This window comes from Carcharhinus amblyrhynchos, chromosome 9 (assembly GCF_965287045.1).
Source record: "Carcharhinus amblyrhynchos chromosome 9, sCarAmb.v2.hapA, whole genome shotgun sequence".
NCBI classification, from domain to species: Eukaryota; Metazoa; Chordata; class Chondrichthyes; order Carcharhiniformes; family Carcharhinidae; genus Carcharhinus; species Carcharhinus amblyrhynchos.
Genome location: NC_137332.1, coordinates 98,041,798 through 98,062,915, shown reverse-complemented (window position 1 = coordinate 98,062,915; position 21,118 = coordinate 98,041,798). Strand labels below are relative to the sequence as shown.

Genomic DNA, 21,118 nt, shown 5'->3' with positions numbered 1-21,118 from the left:
ATCCTTCATTACAGACACTGACATACATATAATAGTGGCATAACAGTAATGTCCCTGGGTTAGTAATCCAGATGGTTCAAAGGATGTGCCGGTTAGGTGAAATGGCCAAGCTAAATTCTCCCTCAGTGTACCTGAACAGGCACTGGAGTGTGGCAACTAGGGGATTTCACGGTAACTTCATTGCAGTGTTAACATAAGCCTACCTGTGACATGTGACATGAATAAACAAACTTTTTTTTAATGCTCCTGGGACATGGGTTCAAATTCCGCAGCTGGAGGAATTTTAATTCAGGTAATAAAGTCTGAAATTATAAAGTTTGCTCGTGATTGCAACGACTATCACCGATTGTCAGAAAAACCTCTGGTTCACTTCAAGAAGGAAATCTGCCATCTTTAGCCTGGTCTGACCTACATTTGAGTCCAGAGGCGAAACGGCCTAGTGAGCCACTCAGTTTGAGAATAATTAGGGATGGGCGATGAGCGCTGGTCTTGTTAGTGATGCCCACACTCCGTGAAAGAAAATGTAAAGTGCAATTTGTTTGCCCCAATACGATTGGAGGATGCTGATGGCACTTCTCCCTGCCGTGTTCTACCCGGTACATGTCGGGTTTGGCCCTGTAATAATCTCGGGGGCATTGCAGTCTATTAGGTAACTTGTTCTTCCACCCAAGGGACGAAGGGTGTAATCAAGCATTTTATTTCACACTTCTAATTGCCCTTTGTGAAGATGGTGGTGAGCTGCCTTCCTGAACCGCTGCAATCCCTGAGATGTAGGTACATCCATAGTGCTGTTCGGGAGTTCCAGGACTTTGACCTAGATACAGTGAAGAAATGGCTGATATATTTCCAAGTCAGGATAGTAATTGGCTTGGAGGGAACCTCCAGGTGGCGGCATTCCTAGGTATCTGCTATTCTTGTCCTTCTACGTGGAAGCGGTCATGAGTTTGGAAAGTGCTGCCTAAGGAGCCTTGGTCAGTTCCTGCAGTGTGTCTTGTAGATAACACACAAGGCCAATACTGTGCATCGATGGTGGAGGGAGTGAATGTTTGTGCATGGGGTGCCAATTAAATGGACTGCTTTGTCCTGGATGGTCTTGAGCTTCTTGAGTGTTGCTGGAGCTGCACTCATCTAGGCAAGTGGAGAGTATTCCATCACACTCTGGCCCTACCTCCCAGTGTGATGATACTATGCTTTTTAATATATTTTCAGTTTAAGGTGGGGCTGCTTTAGGAGGCAGTGTTTTATTACAAGAGTCAATTTGTCTGAGAAACATGCAACAGTTGCTTAGAATGCAAATAACTGACTTTAGCTAGGAATTGATTACTTTGTAGAGATAATGGTCCTTTTGTTTATTTAGGTTCTCCAGGGATTTTAGGTTAGGGGTATGCACAGTAATGAGAGTTTTTGACTGGGTTGATTGACAGAGACAGTCAGATGATTAAAGAGAAGAGTTAAGCTTGCAGGAAAGCCCAGTTTCATTTTCATTTTTTAAAAATACAAGCAGTTGCTGATTGGACTTGTTCGAAGAGACAGATGTCTCTCTCTCTCTTCTCCAAAGTCTTTCTGAAAGCAACAAGCCTGGTAAATTAAATCAAAGCCTGTGTTTTACTGACTTATTTTAAAGATGGTGAGTCAAGTCTATGAGAAAAACATTGCTTGATTGGAACTAATAGAGACAGCACTTAAAAATTGTGTTCTGCCATGTTTAAGTATTGTTCAATTGTTAAAGGTTAAGCTAATTCATTTGTTATAGGAAAACTGTGCTGTTAAATAAAATTTGTTTTGATAAAAGCCCCCTGCTTCATCAGTAGAATCACAGCTGGAATGAAACAACTCACCCTCATTTATGCGAAATCGGAAAAACTGTCGAGGTCTAATCTGGCTTCACAATATACCCGGGGATTCTGATCTGGGACCCGAACACCTACAGACACAGTGAGACGACAATGGCCAGATAACTCGAGGGGATTTTTTTTTGCAGTGTTGGAGATGGGATAAATATTGGCCATGGCTCCGTGGATGACAATCCCAGTTTCTCTTCGAAGTAGTGCAATTGGATCGTATAAGTTCGTCCAAGACAGCCATGCTCTGCAGTCTCATCGAACAATAGCGCCTGTGACGGCACAGTACTCCCTCTGCACATCATAAGCATGTTTGAATTACTTTAGATAACCCACAACCTTGTGACTCCAAGGCGACAGTATGAGCACCATGCCAATTGTTGTAGGACACTGGATGCGGTAAATTACACACTCGCTGTTAGTCTTTATCAAACGGTGTAGTGAGGCATTAGAATTGGGACTTTATCCCTCACAATGTTGTGCAGTACCTGCCTGAACGCAACCGTCTCCCCCTGGGCTTCGAGTCACTGGGGACTTCCATCTTGCAGGATGCAGACGGGGAACTGAGTGTCCGTTCATTGCCGACAGTGCCCGCTGGCCAGAAAGGAACAGTGTTTTGGACATCCCCCTGTTCTAAAAAGGAGGAGCAAAGGGGAAGCAAATCACAAAGCATCCAACTCATGGCTCAGTTCAGTATCAAACAACAACAAATCTCTCGGCTGCAATAATTACACATCATCAACAAGACTCAGATTGGCTGCATCGCAGCATTCTAACTTCACATATAGAAGCTTCTAGATTAACGTGAGGTGAGGGAGGGTCAGCGCCGAGGGAGCGCCGCACTGTCAGAGAGGCAAAATTAATCCCTCAGCTGACACCAGGAATGATTGATCTGGTTGTTACCTCATTGCTATTTGTGGGATTTCACCATTTGGCTGCTGTATTTCTCTGCACAACAGCTGAACTGGCTGTGTGCTGCTGAGAGGTGATCTGTGAATTGTCCTGTTATTGTGGGTACTCTGACAGCTCGAGAATGGTGTAATGGTTATCTGAGTGAGGTCACCATTGTGAGCCGGGGAGCTAAACGGAGAACGTGGGGACATAACCTTATGTGACTGACCTGGGCCAATCCGCAATAAAATTAGGAACAGCTACTCTGCTTGCAGGGATCACTGGGATTCTCTCACTGGGGTCAGGTAAAGGCCAGGAGTGACAGACTTGCGTTAGCGAAGGGCTAACAAGTTAATGCAAGCTAATGGAATGGGCAGCAGGCTCGAGGCGCTGAATGGCCTCTTGTCCTCCAGGGTGGGTACTGGTAATGTCACTGGTCTAGTAACCAAGGGGTTAATATTCTGGGGTGGGAGACACGGCTTCAAATCCCAGCACCGTAGCTGGTGGAATTTAAGGTCAATTGATAAAATCTGTAATTGAAAGCTAGTCACAGTCACGGTGACCACAACTATCACTGATTTTTGTAAAGACCCGTCAGGTCCATTGTTTGCTGGAGCAGATGAGTGAAGGAGCAGAGAGAGAGCTAAGATTTTACCTGTTAAAAACCTGTTTAAAATAAGTTTAAAGCACTTTGTTCTTTGTAGAACTGTTTAAAGCATTTATTTATTGTATTTACTGCTTTAAGAATTCTGAGGGAGTGGTTAGCAGGCAGTTGTGGGACATCAGCTTTAAATCAGCGCCAGGTTTAAAAGGAGGCCTGGTGTAGACAGCGGGCAGCGTCTGAGCGGTAAGCAGAGTGAGCGGTAAGCAGAGTGAGCGGTAAGCAGAGTGAGCGGTAAGCAGAGTGAGCGGTAAGCAGAGTGAGCGGTAAGCAGAGTGAGCGGTAAGCAGAGTGAGCGGTAAGCAGAGTGAGCGGTAAGCAGAGTGAGCGGTAAGCAGAGTGAGCGGTAAGCAGAGTGAGCGGTAAGCAGAGTGAGCGGTAAGCAGAGTGAGCTATTAGGGCTTAATATCAAAAAGGGCTTGAAGGAAAAAAGGCCAGGTGAGTTCGTTTGAAAAGTAAGGGAAAAAAAACAAAAAAAATTTTTTTCCAAAACTACTACAGTGAATAATGGAGGGGCATGTGATGTGTGGTTTCTGTATGATGTGGGAACTGGTGGACCCCAGGGTCAATCCCAGTGACCATATCTGCAGTAAGTGCAGGTTGCTGGAGGAGCTCCAGCTCAGGGTAAATGAGCTGGCCTCTGAGCTACAGACACTGAGGCTCATCAGGGGAAGAGAGGGTGCCATTGTCAATGGGGTGCAAGTGACATCCACCCCCCCTAGACTGGCTAACTCTAAGGGTCAGGGACAAGAGGGGGCTGCTGGGAGGAGGAAGGGGGGTGAGGAGCGGAGGCCTCAGCCTCTTAATCTGCATAACAGGTTTGAGGTTCTTGCTTCCAGGCTGGACGAGAACGAGGCAGGTGAGGTTGGTGAGCAAACTGCACACGGTACAGTGATGCAGCAGGACATAGGCAAAGAGAGGGAGAAAAGGAACGTAGCAGTGATTGGGGATAGTGGGGTGAAGGGTATTGACACTGTCCTTTGTCACAATGACAAAGTGCACAGAAGGGTGTGTTGTCTGCCTGGTGCTCGGGTACGGGATGTCGCAGCTGGGCTGCAGAGGAACCTGGAGTGGGAGGGTGAGAATCCGGTCATTGTGGTACACGTGGGTGCCAACGACGTAAGCAAAATGCAGACTGAGGATCTGGGGAGGGAGTATGAAAAGCTGGGAATGGAATTAAAAAGTAGAACCGACAAGGTGGTCATCTCTGGGCTACTACCTGAACCGAGTGCAGACGGGTGTAGGGTTGACAGGATTAAGGAAGTGAATGGGTGGCTCAGGGATTGGTGTGGGAGGAATGGGTTTGAATTTATGGGGCATTGGCACCAGTATTGGGGTAGGTGGGACCTGTTTGGGCGGGATGGGGTTGGTCTGAACCGTGCTGGGACCAGAGTGCTGGCGAATCGAGTAAAGAGGACTGTAGACAGGGCTTTAAACTAATTAGGGGGGGGGAGGGTGCGAGGGTAGGTGATGTTACGAGGTCTAAAGTTAAGGAGAGGGTACAGGTAAGGGAAGAGGCCGAGGATGTCCCAATAATAGAGGGAGTAGGGGGCGTGAGTATGGTTGGTGGCGTTACGGCAAATAGGGTCCAGGTGAAGGCTGGGATGAAAGCGCTTTATCTGAATGCACGAAGCATTCGGAATAAAGTGGATGAGCTGGTGGTGCAGATCGACACAAATGGATACGATCTGGTGGCCATTACAGAGACGTGGCTGCAGGGTGACAGGGACTGGGAGCTGAATGTACAGGGCTATCAAGTGTTTAGGAAGGATAGACAGGAGGGAAAAGGGGGGGGGGGCGTAGCTCTGCTGATTAAGGATAGCATCACGGTGGTAGCAAGGGATGATATTGGAGCCAAGGAGCAGAGGGTGGAATCGTTGTGGGTGGAGATTAGGAACAGCAAAGGGAGGAAGACGCTGGTGGGTGTCGTCTATAGGCCCCCGAATAATGATCTGGAGGTGGGGCGGGCTGTTAACGCGCAAATAAGTGCAGCGTGCAGGAATGGGACGGCCGTAGTTATGGGGGATTTCAATCTGCATATTGATTGGTCGACCCATGTTGGACGCGGGGGGCTCGAGGAAGAGTTCTTGGAATGCTGCCGGGATAGTTTCCTCGAACAGTGTGTGTTGGAGCCGACGAGGAAGCGAGCTATCTTGGATCTGGTGCTATGTAATGAGGCGGGTAGAATTAGGGACCTTGTGGTGAAGGATCCTCTTGGGGAGAGTGATCATTGTATGGTGGAGTTTCTGGTGCAGATGGAGGAGGAGAAAGTGGGTTCCCGGACACGCGTCCCCTGTTTGAATAGAGGGGAGTACGGTAGGATGAGAGAAGAATTGGCGAATGTGGACTGGGGGAGCGTGTTGGAGGGAGGGTCTGCTGAGGAGCAGTGGAGGATCTTTAAGGAGATCTTTCTTGGTGCTCAGCGGAAATTTATTCCGATGGTCAAAAAGGATAGTAGGAAGAGAGGTAATAAGCCGTGGATAACGAAGGAGGTGAAGGAAAGTGTTAAATTAAAAGCGGAGGAATTTAGAGTAGCTAAGAGTAGTGGGCGAGAAGAGGATTGGGAGAGGTTTAAAGGTTTAAACAAAGATTGACAAAGAAGTTGATAAAGAAGGGTAGGAGAAACTATGAAGCTGGGCTAGCGCTTAATATAAAAAAGGATAGCAAGAGTTTTTATAAATATATAAAAAGGAAGAGGCTGGCTAGGGTGAATGTTGGTCCTTTAGAGGATGAGAAAGGGGACCTAGTGGTAGGGGATGAGGATATAGCTAAGGTATTGAATAACTTTTTTGTTTCTGTCTTCACGGAGGAGGACGTGAATAATTTGCCGGGTGTTAGCGATGGAAAGGTGGTAGGACTGGAGGGTCTTAATGACATTACTGTTGCTGGAGAGGCGGTGCTCGACAGACTGGAGGGGCTGATTGTGGACAAGTCCCCAGGACCAGATGGAATGCATCCGAGGGTTCTGAAAGAAATGGCGGAGGTGATAGTGGATGCCTTGGTGGTTATTTTCCAGACGTCGCTGGATTCCGGGGAAGTGCCGGATGATTGGAAAACGGCTAATGTTACGCCGTTGTTTAAGAAGGGTGCCAGGCAAAAGGCGGGGAATTATAGGCCGGTTAGTTTAACGTCTGTGGTGGGTAAAATGTTAGAATCTGTCATTAAGGAGGAAATTGCGAGGCATCTTGAAGGGAATTGCTTGATAGAGCAGACGCAGCACTATTTCATTAAAGGGAAGTCGTGTCTGACAAATTTACTGGAGTTCTATGAGAATGTGTCTAGGGCGGTGGATAGAGGAGAGCCGGTGGATGTGGTCTTTCTGGATTTTCAGAAGGCGTTTGACAAAGTACCTCACAAGAGGTTATTGCAGAAGGTCGAGGGACATGGAGTTGGGGGTAGGGTGTTAGCGTGGATAGAGGATTGGTTGTCAAATAGGAGGCAGAGAGTGGGGGTCAACGGGTGCTATTCGGATTGGCAGATGGTGACTAGTGGAGTGCCCCAGGGGTCGGTGCTGGGGCCTCAGCTTTTTACCATTTATATAGATGATCTGGAGGAGGGAACCGAGTGTAGGGTGTCGAAATTTGCTGATGACACCAAGATAGGGGGAACGGCAAATTGTGCGGAGGGTGTGGAGAGTCTGCAGAAGGATCTAGATAGGCTGGGCGAATGGGCCAGGAAATGGCAAATGGAATTTAATGTTGGCAAGTGTGAGGTGGTCCACTTTGGTAGGAAGAATGGTAGGAAGGACTATTACTTACGGGGTGAAAAACTGCAGCAGGCGACGGTGCAGAGGGACCTCGGGGTCCTTGTGCATGAGTCGCAAAAACCCAGCTTGCAGGTGCAGCAGGTGGTCAGGAAGGCGAATGGGATGCTGGCCTTCATAGCGAGAGGGATTGAATATAAAAGTAGGGAGGTCTTGCTGCAGCTGTATAGGGCATTGGTGAGGCCGCAGCTGGAGTACTGTGTGCAGTTTTGGGCACCGCACCTGCGCAAAGATATTTTGGCCTTGGAGGGAGTGCAGAGGAGGTTTACTAGGCTGATACCGGAGTTGAGGGGGTTGAGCTATATAAATAAACTGGGCTTGTACTCGTTAGAGTTTAGAAGAATGAGGGGAGATCTCATTGAGACTTATAAGATGATGAATGGGATGGATAGGATAGAGGTGGAGAGACTCTTCCCGCTCAAAAAAGACAGTAGGACTAGGGGGCACAGCCTCAAGATAAAGGGGGGGCGGTTTAGAACGGAGTTGAGGAGGAACTTCTTCACTCAAAGGGTGGTGAATCTCTGGAATTCTCTGCCCGTTGAAGTGGTGGAGGCTGCCTCGCTAAATATTTTTAAGACGCGGGTTGATGGGTTTTTGATAAGAGAGGGGATTAAGGGTTATGGGGAGAAAGCGGGAAAGTGGAACTGAGCAGCGACAGATCAGCCATGATCTTATTGAATGGTGGGGCAGGCTCGAAGGGCTGGATGGCCTACTCCTGCTCCTATTTCTTATGTTCTTATGTTCACTAACGTCCCTTTAGATTGGGGCGGCACAGTGGTTAGAACTGCTGCCTCACAGCACCAGGGACCCGGGTTCAATTCCAGCCTCGGGTGACTGTGTAGAGTTTGCACATTCTCCCCATGTCTACGTGGGTTTCCTCCGGAAGCTCCGGTTTGCCCCCACACTCCAAAGATGGGCAAGTTAGGTAGACTGGCCATGCTAAATTGCCCCTTAGTGTCAGGGAGACTGGCTGGGTATGTTGGATTATGGGGATAGAGCCCGAGTGGGAATGTTGTTGGTGCAGACTCGATGGGCTGAATGGCCTCCTCATGCACTGTGTCAATGATTCGAGATGAGGAAATCTGCCACCCGAACCCGATCTGGCCTACATGTGACTCCGGACCCATGGTCTTTTAAATGCCCTCTGAAACAGCTGAGACACTCCATTCAAGGGGCAGTTAGGGGTGGGCAGCCACTGCTGACCTCTCTCACGTTCCACACATTCACGAGGAGGGCAGGGTCGGATGACGGGGGTTGCAGAGGGAGAGCATATTGAGATGTCTTCAATGCAGTTTTACCTTTCCTGATGGCACCATGTGTCACTGCGCCTTCTTCACGGATGCGGACTTGAAGGACAGCCTGACTTGGGCTGGACGGCCTCACATGGATCTTTACAAAGCTGAGAGAAACAACACATTGTTTAGCACTCACACTTGACGGAGCAAACTCATTACTGCAGCCCTTAAAGACCAAAATGGGGTTGGGGTGGGGAGGAGGAAGGTGGGTGTTTGCAGGCATTCAAGGAGTCATCATGTAGCATCTGCTATCTGTAGGCGGGCAGACCTACACAGGGCATTCAACAACCAGGGGAGGCCACCCAACCCATCTGGTCTGAGCTGGCTCTCAGGAAGAGTTGTCTCATTAGACCTGGCTCACAGTCCCCGGCCCTTGCTCTCTCTCTCTTTCTCTCTCTCTCCCCCCCCCGCCCCAGCTGTGGTTTCCTCTTCTAAGATTTAAAGAACAAAGAACAAAATCAGCCCGGGAAACAGGCCCTTCGGCCCAACGAGCCCGCGCCGCCATCTCAACACCACCAGTCCACCTCTCTACCCATGACCCCTATCTAATGTTTTATGGCCATCCAGATTGAGGGAAACTGATTTAGGGACAATTTATTCCTGCCAATCAGCCTAACAGCACATCTTTGGGGCGTGGGAGGAAACCGGAGCACCCGGAGAAAACCCAAGCAAGCACGGGGAGAATGTGCAAACTCCCACAGACATCGGCCCAAATCCATGTGTCTGCACAGCAATCAGCGATAGTCACTGAGCTGTCGCCTTGCCCAGTATCTTGTCCAGTTTAGGCACACACTAACGACACGAAGCACTAGGCCAATCTCGAAAGGGAACTGGGTAAATTCTAGAAGATTTACCCAATCTGCCCCATCCAGTCAGCGCCCTTCCCCTCCAGATCATCACAACTCACCGGACGTACACACTCCTCCTTAGAAAGTTAACATGCAGGCATGGCAAACAGTTCAGGAAGGCCATTGATGCAGTGGCCTTTGTTCCAAAGGAGCAGAAAAATTGGGAAACTTTTTGCAGCAGTCCTGACAAGTGGGTGCAATTTTGGTCTCCTTACCCGAGCAAGGACTTAACTGTCTCAGAGGGCAGAACAAAGGCTCACACTAGACTGGTTCCTGGGTGGAGGGGATTGTCCTCAGAGCAGAGATTGAGTTGAATATACTGTTAAGTCGTTTGATAGAAGAGGTTGAGCATTGCTGAAAAACAGACACTTCTATAAATATATACAAGGAGTCTGGAATGCACTGCCTGTAATGTTTAGGAGTGTGGGGAACAGGAGCAGTGGGAATGAGACTAATCACATAGTCCTTGCAGAGAACCAGTACAGAGAGGATAACATGATGAGCAGCCTTGATCTGCCCTGAAATCAGCATCGGGGTACATTTACAGCTCCTCTTGGTTCCAGAGGTACTCTGGGAAGTGAGGATAACAGATGAATGGAAGAGTTTTATCAGTGGATGTTGTGGTCTTTGCCCAGATGGAAAGTCCTCCCCATTTCCCCAGCCTTAAACAGGCAACAATTAATTTGGCCGCTTGTCAATATCCAGGAGGTGGCCATTGGACAGGAAGTGTGATGGACCCTCCCTCAACCTCTCCGTCTCTCAAACTCATCTTCCCCATTGACAGAGCTCCTTACATTCTAATGTGTTCATCAAGCTTTGCCATAATCTCTGTGTGTAAAATAAGGCCAAAATTCTCCTGTGACATCCCACGGCAGAACTTAGATTGGCAAATCTGCTAAATTAATAAAAATTGCTGTCAGTGCAAGCTGTTGGTGTCGGAGGCGCTGTGACCCTGCAAGTTGTTGTTGGCGGAGGCGCTGTGACCCTGCAAGTTGTTGTTGTCGGAGGCGCTGTGTCAATGCAAGTTGTTGTTGTTGGAGGCACTGTGTCAATGCAAGTTGTTGTTGTTGTTGTTGGAGGCACTGTGTCAATGCAAGTTGTTGTTGTTGTTGTTGGAGGCGCTGTGTCAATGCAAGCTGTTGTTGTTGTTGGAGGCGCTGTGTCAATGCAAGCTGTTGTTGTTGGAGGCGCTGTGTCAATGCAAGCTATTGTTGTTGTTGGAGGCGCTGTGTCAATGCAAGCTATTGTTGTTGTTGGAGGCGCTGTGTCAATGCAAGCTGTTGTTGTTGTTGGAGGCGCTGTGTCAATGCAAGCTGTTGTTGGCGGAGGCGCTGTGACCCTGCAAGTTGTTGTTGTCGGAGGCGCTGTGTCAATGCAAGTTGTTGTTGGAGGCGCTGTGTCAATGCAAGTTGTTGTTGTTGTTGGAGGCGCTGTGTCAGTGCAAGTTGTTGTTGTTGTTGTTGGAGGCGCTGTGTCAATGCAAGTTGTTGTTGTTGTTGGAGGCGCTGTGTCAATGCAAGCTGTTGCTCAGGTCCGGGTTCTGTCTCACGGTGAGTCAGGTTTGTCTGGGGCTCAGCCCGACTCCCGGGCACTGAGAGACCTCCCTCCTCCTCTCTCTCCCGGGGATACTCACGCGTCCAACAGTCTCCGGGCCAGCTCCTCATCGCTCTGCAGGTTCAGCTGCCTCCTGAGGCGGTTCCAGCGGTGAATCTGCTCGCCTAGCTGCACCAGGCCGCGGCTCCTCCTCGTCCGGCGGCCCCGGCCTCTGCCGCGCTGTCGCTGCCAGCTCTCCCCCTCAGCCCGGCCTGGCCTCCCGGAGCCTCCGTCTTGCGGCCCACGCGACGCCATCTTTCTGACTGGCGGCGTCATCGCCGCCACCCAGCCAATGGCGGCCAGCATCAAAGATGGCGGGCGGGGCAGCCGGATGGCCAAAGGGCCCTTTAGTGGCACAGAGCACTGCCGATGTCGGCCATTTTTGTGCGGGCAGTCATTGGTCATGATTTGCGGCCTTGTGTGGGCTGCCATTTTTCTGCGGGGCGCTCGACCCAATGGTCAGCATCGCTTCCTGTTTGGACTGCCATTTTGATGCGGGGCCTTGTGCTGCTTCCTCCTTCCTTCCTTCCCTCCTTCCCTCCACCGCGCGACATTTCCGGGGTGATTGCCGGCCTCTCGCGGTAGTGGGGCGGTTTGTTGCTCACAGCAGTGCCACGTCTGTCTCAGGTAAGGGCACCTGGAGGCTGCAGAATGGGCTCCAGTTCACCCACTAGGTTGAGTAGCGTTTATGGGGAGAGAGGGCGTTTCAAGGGTTTTATTATTGCACTGAGGTTGGATTGAAGATTGCACTAAATGTGCAGTGAAAGGATCCCTTGTGAAGGTTGCTTTGGAGGACGTGAAAAGGGATTTAAAATTGCCCTGCGGCTGCATTTAAGATTTCATTTACGGGGGGGAGTGAAAGGGGATTTAAAATTACACTAGGACTGCATTTAAGATTTTATTGGGAGGAGTGAAAGGTGATTTAAAATTTCACTGCGGCTGCTGTAAAGATTGCATTGGGGGAAGTTAAAATTGATTTATGATTGCACTGGGGCTGAATTGAAGATTGTACTGGAGCTGGTGGAAGGGGAATTAAAATTGCATTGGGGTTATAATGGGGAGGTGAAAGGGTCTATACAACTGAATTTGGGCTGCATTAACGATTGCACTGGGGGAGTGTAAGGGGATTTAAAATTGCATTGGGACTGTCTTTTAAGATTGCATTGGGGGAAGTGGAAAAGGGTTTAAAATTGCACTGGGGCTGCGTTGAGCAGGAGGGGTGGATGTGTATTGTGGAGGGAGTGGTGTCCAGAGCTCCTTTCTCAGGCAATTCCTGTAGTTGGCATGGTGACTCAGGCTCTAGAAAGTTGAAGGTTCAAGCTATTAAAGAGTTAACAGGATCAGAACAGGGAGAGGATTTATCACAAGTGTGCTGGCAAATGTGCATGCAGCCCTGGATTCAGACCGATCGTCTGCATCCAAGAGATTGCTTTTGATATTTTGTTGCCCTTTTTTCTTTCTTTAATTAGTGCCTGACGTGGCTCAGAGTCTGAGCAGTCTCGCCTCTTGAGTCCTAACCTTGTGATTTCTACACAGCACTCCAGAGACCCAAGTACAAAAATCAAGGCTGACGTACTCTGGGAAGGTGCTGCCCAAGATGCCATCTTGAATTTGATTTATTATTGTCACCTGTATTAACATACGGTGAAAAGTATTCTTTCTTGCGCACTATACAGATAAAGCATACTGTTCAAATAGAAGGAAACCAAGAGTGCAGAATGTAGTATTACGGTTATAGCTAGGGTATAGGGAAAGATCAATTTAATGCTAGGTAGGCCTATTCAGAAGCCTGACCACAGCAGGGAAGAAGCTGTTCTTGTGTCGGTTGGTACGTGACCTCAGACTTTTGTATCTTTTTCCCGGCAGAAGAAGATGGAAGAGAGAATGTCCAGGGGTGAGTGGGGTCCTCAACTATGCTGGCTGCTTTGCCAAGGCAGTGGGAAGTGTAGACAGAGGAATGGATGGGAGGCTGGTTTGGGTGATGGATTGGGCTACATTCACGACCTGTTGTAGTTTCTTGCAGTCTTGGGCAGAGCAGGAGCCATACCAAGCTGTGATAAAACCAGAAAGAATGCTTTCTATGGTGAGAGTCGTAGCTGACGTGCCAAATTTTCTTAGTGTTCTGAGAAAATAGAGGTGTTGGTGGACATCTTTCAGATGAGACCCTTGGGTAGCAGTAAAAGATTCCTGGGTTGCTATCTTCAAGAAGAGAAGGGGAGTTATCAATACTGTCTCAGCCAATGTTTATCTGTAATTAACCTTGCAAAAAGAACAAATAATTCAATAGTTATCTCAGATGGCTGTTGGTGGGATCCTGTTGTGCGCAAATTGTTTGCCGCATCTCTGACATTACAGCAGCAGCTTTAAAATATAAATGTCGGTTTTATTTTTAAATCCCTGTTCCGGGATACTGCAAGTATGGGTTGCATGGTGGCACAGTGTTTGGCACTGCTGCCTCATATTGCCAGGGACCCAGGTACAATTCAAGCCTCGGATGGCTGTCTGTGTGGAGTTTGCACCTTCTCCCCGTGACTGTGTTGCTTTCCTCCAGGTGCTCCAGTTTCTTTCCACAGTCCAGAGATGTACAGGTTAAGTTGATTGACCACGCTAAATTGACCCTAATGTCAGGGGGATTAACAGGTAAATGTGTGAGTTTATGAGGATAGGATAAGTTTGTTTTGGGTGTGGGCTCGATGGGGCAGAATGGCCACTTTCTGCACTGCAGGGCTTCTATGATTGAGTGTCTCAAGATGGGAAGGAGGGGGTTCACCAGGCAAATTAAATGTTCAAATCACGCACTCTGTTACAGCAACCTGAACAGTGCGCAGGCGACTGGAATTATGGTGCATCTGGTATGAGACCTGAGCGGTGCAAGACAAACAGCCGGAGATTAGTCTCGTGTCAGTCGAGAAGTTCAGGGTTATGCTATTCCTTGTGCATCCAAGGGCATTCTCAGCTGGCCCTCCTGTTGCCACATTTTATCAAGGCATACAAGTCTGCTTTGTCTGACAGGGTGTAACTGCATTTGGTACAGCCAGCAAGCAGTGGAGAAGGCAAATGACTTTTTGGGCTTTGTTGCAAGGAAATTGGAGTGAGGAAGGGAAAACAGAGAGTCTAGCATTTATTAAATTGGGCTGACACTCAAATTAGGAAGAATGTAAGGCGACTCCATCGCAGCACACAAAATAAGTGATTTGACATAGGAAAAGTCATAGGAGGGAACTTCTTTCCCTGGCTGGGGAAGCCAAGGGTTCAAGGAGGGGTGGGTGCTATGATGAGACAGCCTCAGGATAGGAGGCCGACCATGCAGGACTAAGGTGAGGAGACTTTTCTTCGTTGAGGGCTGTGAATGTTGTATCTCTCTCATGGATGTTCTGTCGATTGGCACATTGAAATCTGGGAGGTGGTAGCGAAATGGTATTGTCACTGGACTTGCAATCCAGAGGGCACGGGCTAATGCTCTGGGAGACATGCATTAAAATCTCACTATGGCTAGTGGAATTTAACTTCAATTGATAGAATCTGAATTGAAATCTTGTCTCAGTCATGGTGATCATGACAACTGTCATCAATTGTCGTAAAAATCCATCTGGGTCACTAATGTCCTTTAGGGGAGGAAATCTGCCGACCTTACCTAGTCTGGCCCACATATGACTCCAGATCCACAGCAATGTGATTGACTCTTAACTGACCCTCTGAAATAGCTGAGCGAGACACTCAGTTTAAGGTGCAATTAGGGATGGGCAAGAAATGCTGGCCCAGCCAGAGACCTGCACATCCCAAGACCAAATCTGAAAACAGATAAATATCGAAAGAGGCACAGGAGGGGGAGGTGAGGTGCATATTAAGCAGTTGGCAAACATATCAAATAGTAGAGTAAATTCAAGGGACCAAACAGTCTACTCCTACCCATGCTAATTTTATATCCTTGGGTTCTTATCTCTGAATTTCTTTTCCATAACCCTACAGTATCCGAGGGGTGCCACGCTAAATCTTTTTTAAAGAAAAGAAACTGATCTGCACTTGGATGCCGGGGTTAAATCAGGGTAGGGTTGGCATTAATTGTTTGCCCACTGCCCCCACCCAGTATATAGTGGATATAGTCAGTTGGTGATACAGAATTTGAGTATTGCTGAAAAAAAGAGACATACCGTTGAAGCTTTTCATCTTGCACTCATCAAAACCCATTCATAAGAATGCCAAATTTTATTTAACTTGATGCTAGGCATGTAGGCTGTAAAGTTCCAACAATGGAAGGAGGCGGGGTGGAATCATATTAAACGGCACATCCCTTGGGCTGTTGTTTGTAACAGGCAAAGTACTGACTGGTCTCCAGCCAGCCCATCCTTCCAAAGCCCAGAACGTAGGGCCTAACTTTGAGTATAATTCTGCAATAGGGCAGCACTCGCTAAACAATCCCGAGTGTGCAGCTAATTACCCCGACAACCAGTTTAAGGTTTTTGGTTGGAGTCTCAATGCAGCTCACTTGCGTGTGCTGGAAGCCATGTATGTTCACACATAGGGCCCTGCCCTTTGCAAACACAAAAGAACGTGCTTTTTATCAATAATGATGCAGAGATGCTGGCATTGGACTGGGGTAAACACAGTAAGAAGTCTGACAACACCAGGTTTAAGTCCAACCAATTTATTTAATAGTAAACTCACTAGCTTTCAAGGTTAACCTCTTTGCCAGGTGAATGGAGTGTTCTGGTCTCAGACAGAGCATATAAAGCACAGACAGTTTACAGATTACTGATTAGAATGTGAATCTTTACACCTAACCTGCCATTCAAGTCTTAAAGTGGCTGACAATGTGAGTGGAAAGAGCACTGATCACAGGTTAAAGAGATGTGTTTCATCTCCAGACAGTACAGTAAGTGAGGTTTTGCAAACCCAGGCAAGTCAAGGGGGTTACAGATAGTGCGACATGAACCCAAGATCCCTTTTGAGACCGTCCTCGTGTGTGCGGAACTTGGCTATCAGCGTCTGCTCAGCGACTCTGCGCTGTCGTGTGTCGTGAAGGCCGCCTTGGAGAACGCTTACCCGAAGGTCAGAGGCTGAATGCCCATGACCACTGAAGTGTTCACCAACAGGAAGGGAACAGTCTTGGGTTTGTGTCGCACTATCTGTAACCCCCGTGACTTGCCTGGGTTTGCAAAACCTCACTTACTGTGCTGTCTGGAGACAATACACATTTCTTTAACCTGTGATCAGTGCTCCTTCCACTCACATTGTCGGCCACTTTAAGACTTGAATGGCAGGTTAGGTGTAAAGATTCGCATTCTAATCAGTAATCTCTAAACTATCTGTGCTTTATATGCTCTGTCTGAGGCCAGAACTCTCCATTCACCTGACGAAGAGTTTAACCTCGAAAGCTTGTGAGTTTACTATCAAATAAGTCGGTTGGACTTAAACCTGGTGTTGTCAGACTTCTTACTGTGTTTTATCAATAAAACAGAAGTGTGGGGAAGGCATTCCCTAGTTCATTTCCTATGGCAACGCCTTGACCAATCAGAGTCAATCTGCCTGAATTCAAACAAAAGTTGGAGAACCACTTACCCAGTGCATTCTCTGTGCCAACACTTATCACGCAAAGCCGTCAGCCCCCTTTTCTCGCGCAGTATAAATTGTTGCTTTTAAGACTTGGCATTCTTGCGATTCTGGCCTGGTGAGTGCAGGATGAAAATCTTCGACAGTTTGGCCATGTTTTTTTTCAGCAATGCAATGGGAACATTAGAACAGGAGAGCAACAGCGAGTAATGGATTCTAGATCAGTTGGTGATCACGGATATTCAGTGATGGATTTCAGACTGTGGGAAGGCAGACTGAGTTTAAAGTTTATTTATGTGTGTGACAAGCAGGCTTACATTAACATTGCAATGAAGTTACTATGAAGACCCCCTAGTCGCCACTCTCGCCTGTTCGGATGACACTGAGGGAGAACTTAGCATGGTCAATGTACCTAACCAGCATGTCTTTTGGAATATGGGAGGAAACCGGAGCACTCGGAGGAGTTTGACAAAGTACCTCACAAGAGGTTATTGCAGAAGGTCAGGGGACATGGAGTTGGGGATAGGGTGTTAGCGTGGATAGAGGATTGGTTGTCAAATAGGAGGCAGAGAGTGGGGGTCAACGGGTGCTATTCGGATTGGCGGATGGTGACTAGTGGAGTGCCCCAGGGTTCGGTGCTGGGGCCTCAGCTTTTTACCATTTATATAGATGATCTGGAGGAGGGAACCGAGTGTAGGGTGTCGAAATTTGCTGATGACACCAAGATTGGGGGAACGGCAAATTGTGCGGAGGGTGTGGAGAGTCTGCAGAAGGATCTAGATAGGCTGGGCGAATGGGCCAGGAAATGGCAAATGGAATTTAATGTTGGCAAGTGTGAGGTGGTCCACTTTGGTAGGAAGGACTATTACTTACGGGGCGAAAAACTGCAGCAGGCGACGGTGCAGAGGGACCTCAGGGTCCTTGTGCATGAGTCGCAAAAACCCAGCTTGCAGGTGCAGCAGGTGGTCAGGAAGGCGAATGGGATGCTGGCCTTCATAGCGAGGGGGATTGAATATAAAAGTAGGGAGGTCTTGCTGCAGCTGTATAGGGCATTGGTGAGGCCGCAGCTGGAGTACTGTGTGCAGTTTTGGGCACCGCACCTGCGCAAAGATATTTTGGCCTTGGAGGGAGTGCAGAGGACGTTTACTAGGCTGATACCGGAGTTGAGGGGGTTGACCTATGAGGAGAGGCTGAATAAACTGGGCTTGTACTCGTTAGAGTTTAGAAGAATGAGGGGAGATCTCATTGAGACGTATAAGATGATGAATGGGATGGATAGGATAGAGGTGGAGAAACTCTTCCCGCTCAAAAAAGACAGTAGGACTAGGGGGCACAGCCTCAAGATAAAGGGGGGAGCGGTTTAGAACGGAGTTGAGGAGGAACTTCTTCACTCAAAGGGTGGTGAATCTCTGGAATTCTCTGCCCGTTGAAGTGGTGGAGGCTGCCTCGCTAAATATTTTTAAGAAGCGGGTTGATGGGTTTTTGATAAGAGAGGGGATTAAGGGTTATGGGGAGAAAGTGGGAAAGTGGAACTGAGCAGCAACAGATCAGCCATGATCGTATTGAATGGCGGGGCAGGCTCGAAGGGCTAGATGGCCTACTCCTGCTCCTATTTCTTATGTTCTTATGTTCTAAACCCATGCAGACACAGGGAGAACGTGCAGACTCCGCATAAACAGTGATCCAAGCCGGGAATCAAATCTGGATCCCTGGCGCTGTGAGGCGGCAGCAGTAAACACTATGTCACCGTGCCACTGAGTTTCTGAAGTTGAAGGTGATAGGGTGGGGTGCGGGGTTAGGCGGCAGGAAGCTGTAATGGGAGGGGTGGTGGTGGATGGGGAGTTTGGGAAATTAAAGCACAAAGTGTTTGGTTTGCTGGGAGGGTTCTCAATGATTGAAGTGGAATGATTGTGAAAGGGTCATTGCACGGGGATCAAAATGCTACTTTTATTGCACTTCTGCCTTTTGTGACTTCTGGTTTCACTTGGTCTAAAATATATGTACAGAATTTACTGCCCATTTGACAATCTCAGTGGGTTGTGCCACCATGGTTTTTTATGTGTAATGTTAACTGCAATTTTAAATAGAATGAGTCAGAAATTGGTGGTCGTAGACAGCTACGCTTATGCACACTACCAGCGGAATTAAAGACCATGTCTCTGTGTTTCTACTCCATCAAGTTTCTCCTGCCTTTGAATCATGGAGAGTCATAGTCCTACAGTGCAGGAGGAGGCCATTTGGCCCATTGAGTCTGCACCGACCACACCATCTCTTGTGTTTGGATTCCTTTCTAAATGTCATCAAGTTGAAAGGTTTAGCCATGTCATGAGGTTTAGCCTGTGGGGCATGTGTGCGTGTGTGTCCTGCCTTCAAGGAGCCCAGGCATACACATGGTTGCCTTCTCCCTCTGTGGGCACGGCTCACCGCAATGGGGAGAGGTTGCATATATCAGTGGATTCATTTCTCGTTTGTGTCATGTGTTGTGAAATGATTTGCTTTATCTTAACGTCTCTACAGTTTGGCAAATTATTTTGTCATGCTTTTTAACATAGGGTCAAACATTACAAGGTATTGACAGTGCCAATCTTGGAGGTGTGGCATACCTGGAGGACGATAGTAATTGACAGAAATGCGTTAAGAGTGGGAGGATGGGGTTGGATAGAGTTTAATACAGGGAAGTGGGAGGTGATGCTTTTCAGCCAAAAGGAGAGGCAGAGGCGATATACATTTGTTGACACAGTTTGAAAGAGTGTGCATGCCCGTTGGGATCTCTGGGTGAATGTGTATCGATCTTTGAAGGTGGCAGCACACATTGAGAGAAACCTGCCTGATTCACTAATGTCCATTTGGGAAGGAAATCTGCTCTTATCTGCCCCTCTGCAATAGCCAAGCCATTCAGTTAAAGGGAAGTTAAAGATGGGCAACAACTGCTGAGGCCCATCACAGCTCTGGAATCAATTTTTAAAAATGCAGGGGTGTGAGGAGGAATGTTTTATTTCAGTGCAGTGAGTGGGGACAAGCATTTCCATAAGGCCATGAGATATAGAAGCAGAGTTAGGCCATTCAGCCCATCAGTTCTGCTCCCCCATTCGGTCAAGGCTGATAAGTTAACATAGAACACTACAGCACAAACAGGCCCTTCGGCCCACAAGTTGCGCCGATCACATCAATACCCACCAATCCATAGACCTATCTATAACCCCCAATCCCATTAAATCCCATATACTCATCCATAAGTCTTTTAAAAGACCCCAGCGAGTTCGCCTCCACCACCACTGACGGCAGCCGATTCCATTCACTCACCACCCTCTGAGTGAAAAACTTACCCCTTACATCACCTCTGTACTTGCCTCCCCACACCTTAAATCTGTGTCCTCTTGTAGTGACCATTTCAACCCGGGGAAAAAGTTTCTCAACCCATTCTCCTACCTTTTCCCTGTAACCTTTGATCCCTCGCTAATCAAGAGCCTATCTATATCTGCCTTAAATACACTCAATGACCTAGCCTCCACAGTCTTCTGTGGCAATGAATTCCACAGATTCACCACCCTCTGGCTGAAGAAATTCCTCCTCCTCTGATCCTAGTCTCTTCTATTAGTGGAAACATCTTCCCCACATCCGCTCTATCCAGGCCTTTCATTATTCGGTAACTTGCAATCAGATCCCCGCTCATCCTTTCAAACTCCATCAAGTCTAGACCCAGAGTTCTCAGATGTTCCTCATTATTCAAGTTTTTCATTCCAAGGATCATTCTTGTCAACCTTCTCTGGACTCTTTCCAAGGCCAGCACAATAGATATGGGGCTCAATATTGCAGACAATATTCCAAATGTAGTCTGACCAGAGCTTTATAAAGCCTCAGCAGCACATCCCAGCTTCTGTATTCTAGTCCTCTCAAAATGAATGGTAACATTGCATTTGCCTTCCTAACTACCAACTCAACCTGCAAGTTAACCTGAAGAATCCTGGGGGGACTCCCAACCCCTTTGCGCTTCCAATTTCTGAATTCTCTCTTGATTTCAAAAATATTCTATGCCTCTTCTTCTTACAAAGTGCGTAACATCACACTTTCCCATGTTGTATTCCATCTGCCACTTCTTTGCCCACTCTCTTAACCTGTCCATATCCTTCTGCAGCCTTTCCACTACCTCAACACTACCTGTCCCTCCACCTATCTTTGTATCATCTGCAAACTTAGGCACAATGCTCTCAGTTATATCAACTAGATCATTGATTTATAATGTTAAAAGTTATGGTCTTAACAGTGACCTCTGCGGAACTCCACTAGTCACAGGCTGTCATCCTGAAAAGGACCCCTTTATCCCCCCTCTCTGCCTTCTGATAATCGGCCAATCCTCTACCCGTGCTAGTACCTTGCCTCTAACACCATGGGTTCTTATCTGACTCAGCAGCTTCCTGTGCAGCACTTTGTCAAAAGCCTTCTGGAAATCCAAGTGGATAACGCCCACTGGCTCCCCTTTGTCTAATGTACTTCCTCAAAAGATTTCTGACAGATCAGTCAGGCGTGACCTTCCCTGGATGAAACCGTTCTGACAAAAGGAAATTGGAAGGGAATTTGAGGGAAACAAGTACTCAGGGCAACGGGGGTAGAGCAGTATGCCCCAGGAGGAGGGGGCATGAGGAGTTAGCATTGCCTTGATGGGTCGAATAGCCACC

At 47.9% G+C, this 21,118-nt stretch overlaps 2 protein-coding genes across 4 annotated transcripts in view; one reads left to right on the top strand and one right to left on the bottom strand.

Annotated features, from left to right (window-relative positions):
* Window positions 1-11,396, bottom strand: part of LOC145348131 (uncharacterized) — a 25,788-nt gene extending 14,392 nt beyond the window's left edge. For both annotated transcript variants that reach the window (XM_080196281.1, XM_080196282.1), the window contains exons 1-3: window positions 10,933-11,396; window positions 8,455-8,555; window positions 2,330-2,474 (exon numbers count right to left, since the gene is read on the bottom strand). In XM_080196281.1, coding sequence (XP_080052407.1) covers window positions 2,330-2,474; window positions 8,455-8,555; window positions 10,933-11,324 — 638 coding nt within the window. In that variant the 5' untranslated portion in view covers window positions 11,325-11,396. The remainder of the gene's footprint in view (window positions 1-2,329; window positions 2,475-8,454; window positions 8,556-10,932) is intronic.
* slc39a7 (solute carrier family 39 member 7) overlaps window positions 10,789-21,118 on the top strand; it is a 26,878-nt gene continuing 16,548 nt past the window's right edge. Inside the window, exon 1 of one of the 2 annotated variants that reach the window (XM_080196284.1) lies at window positions 10,789-10,849. The gene's annotated coding sequence lies outside the window, so the exon portion shown is untranslated. Of the gene's footprint in view, window positions 10,850-11,451; window positions 11,520-21,118 lie in introns of those variants that run through there. The other variant, XM_080196283.1, reaches the window with a different exon arrangement.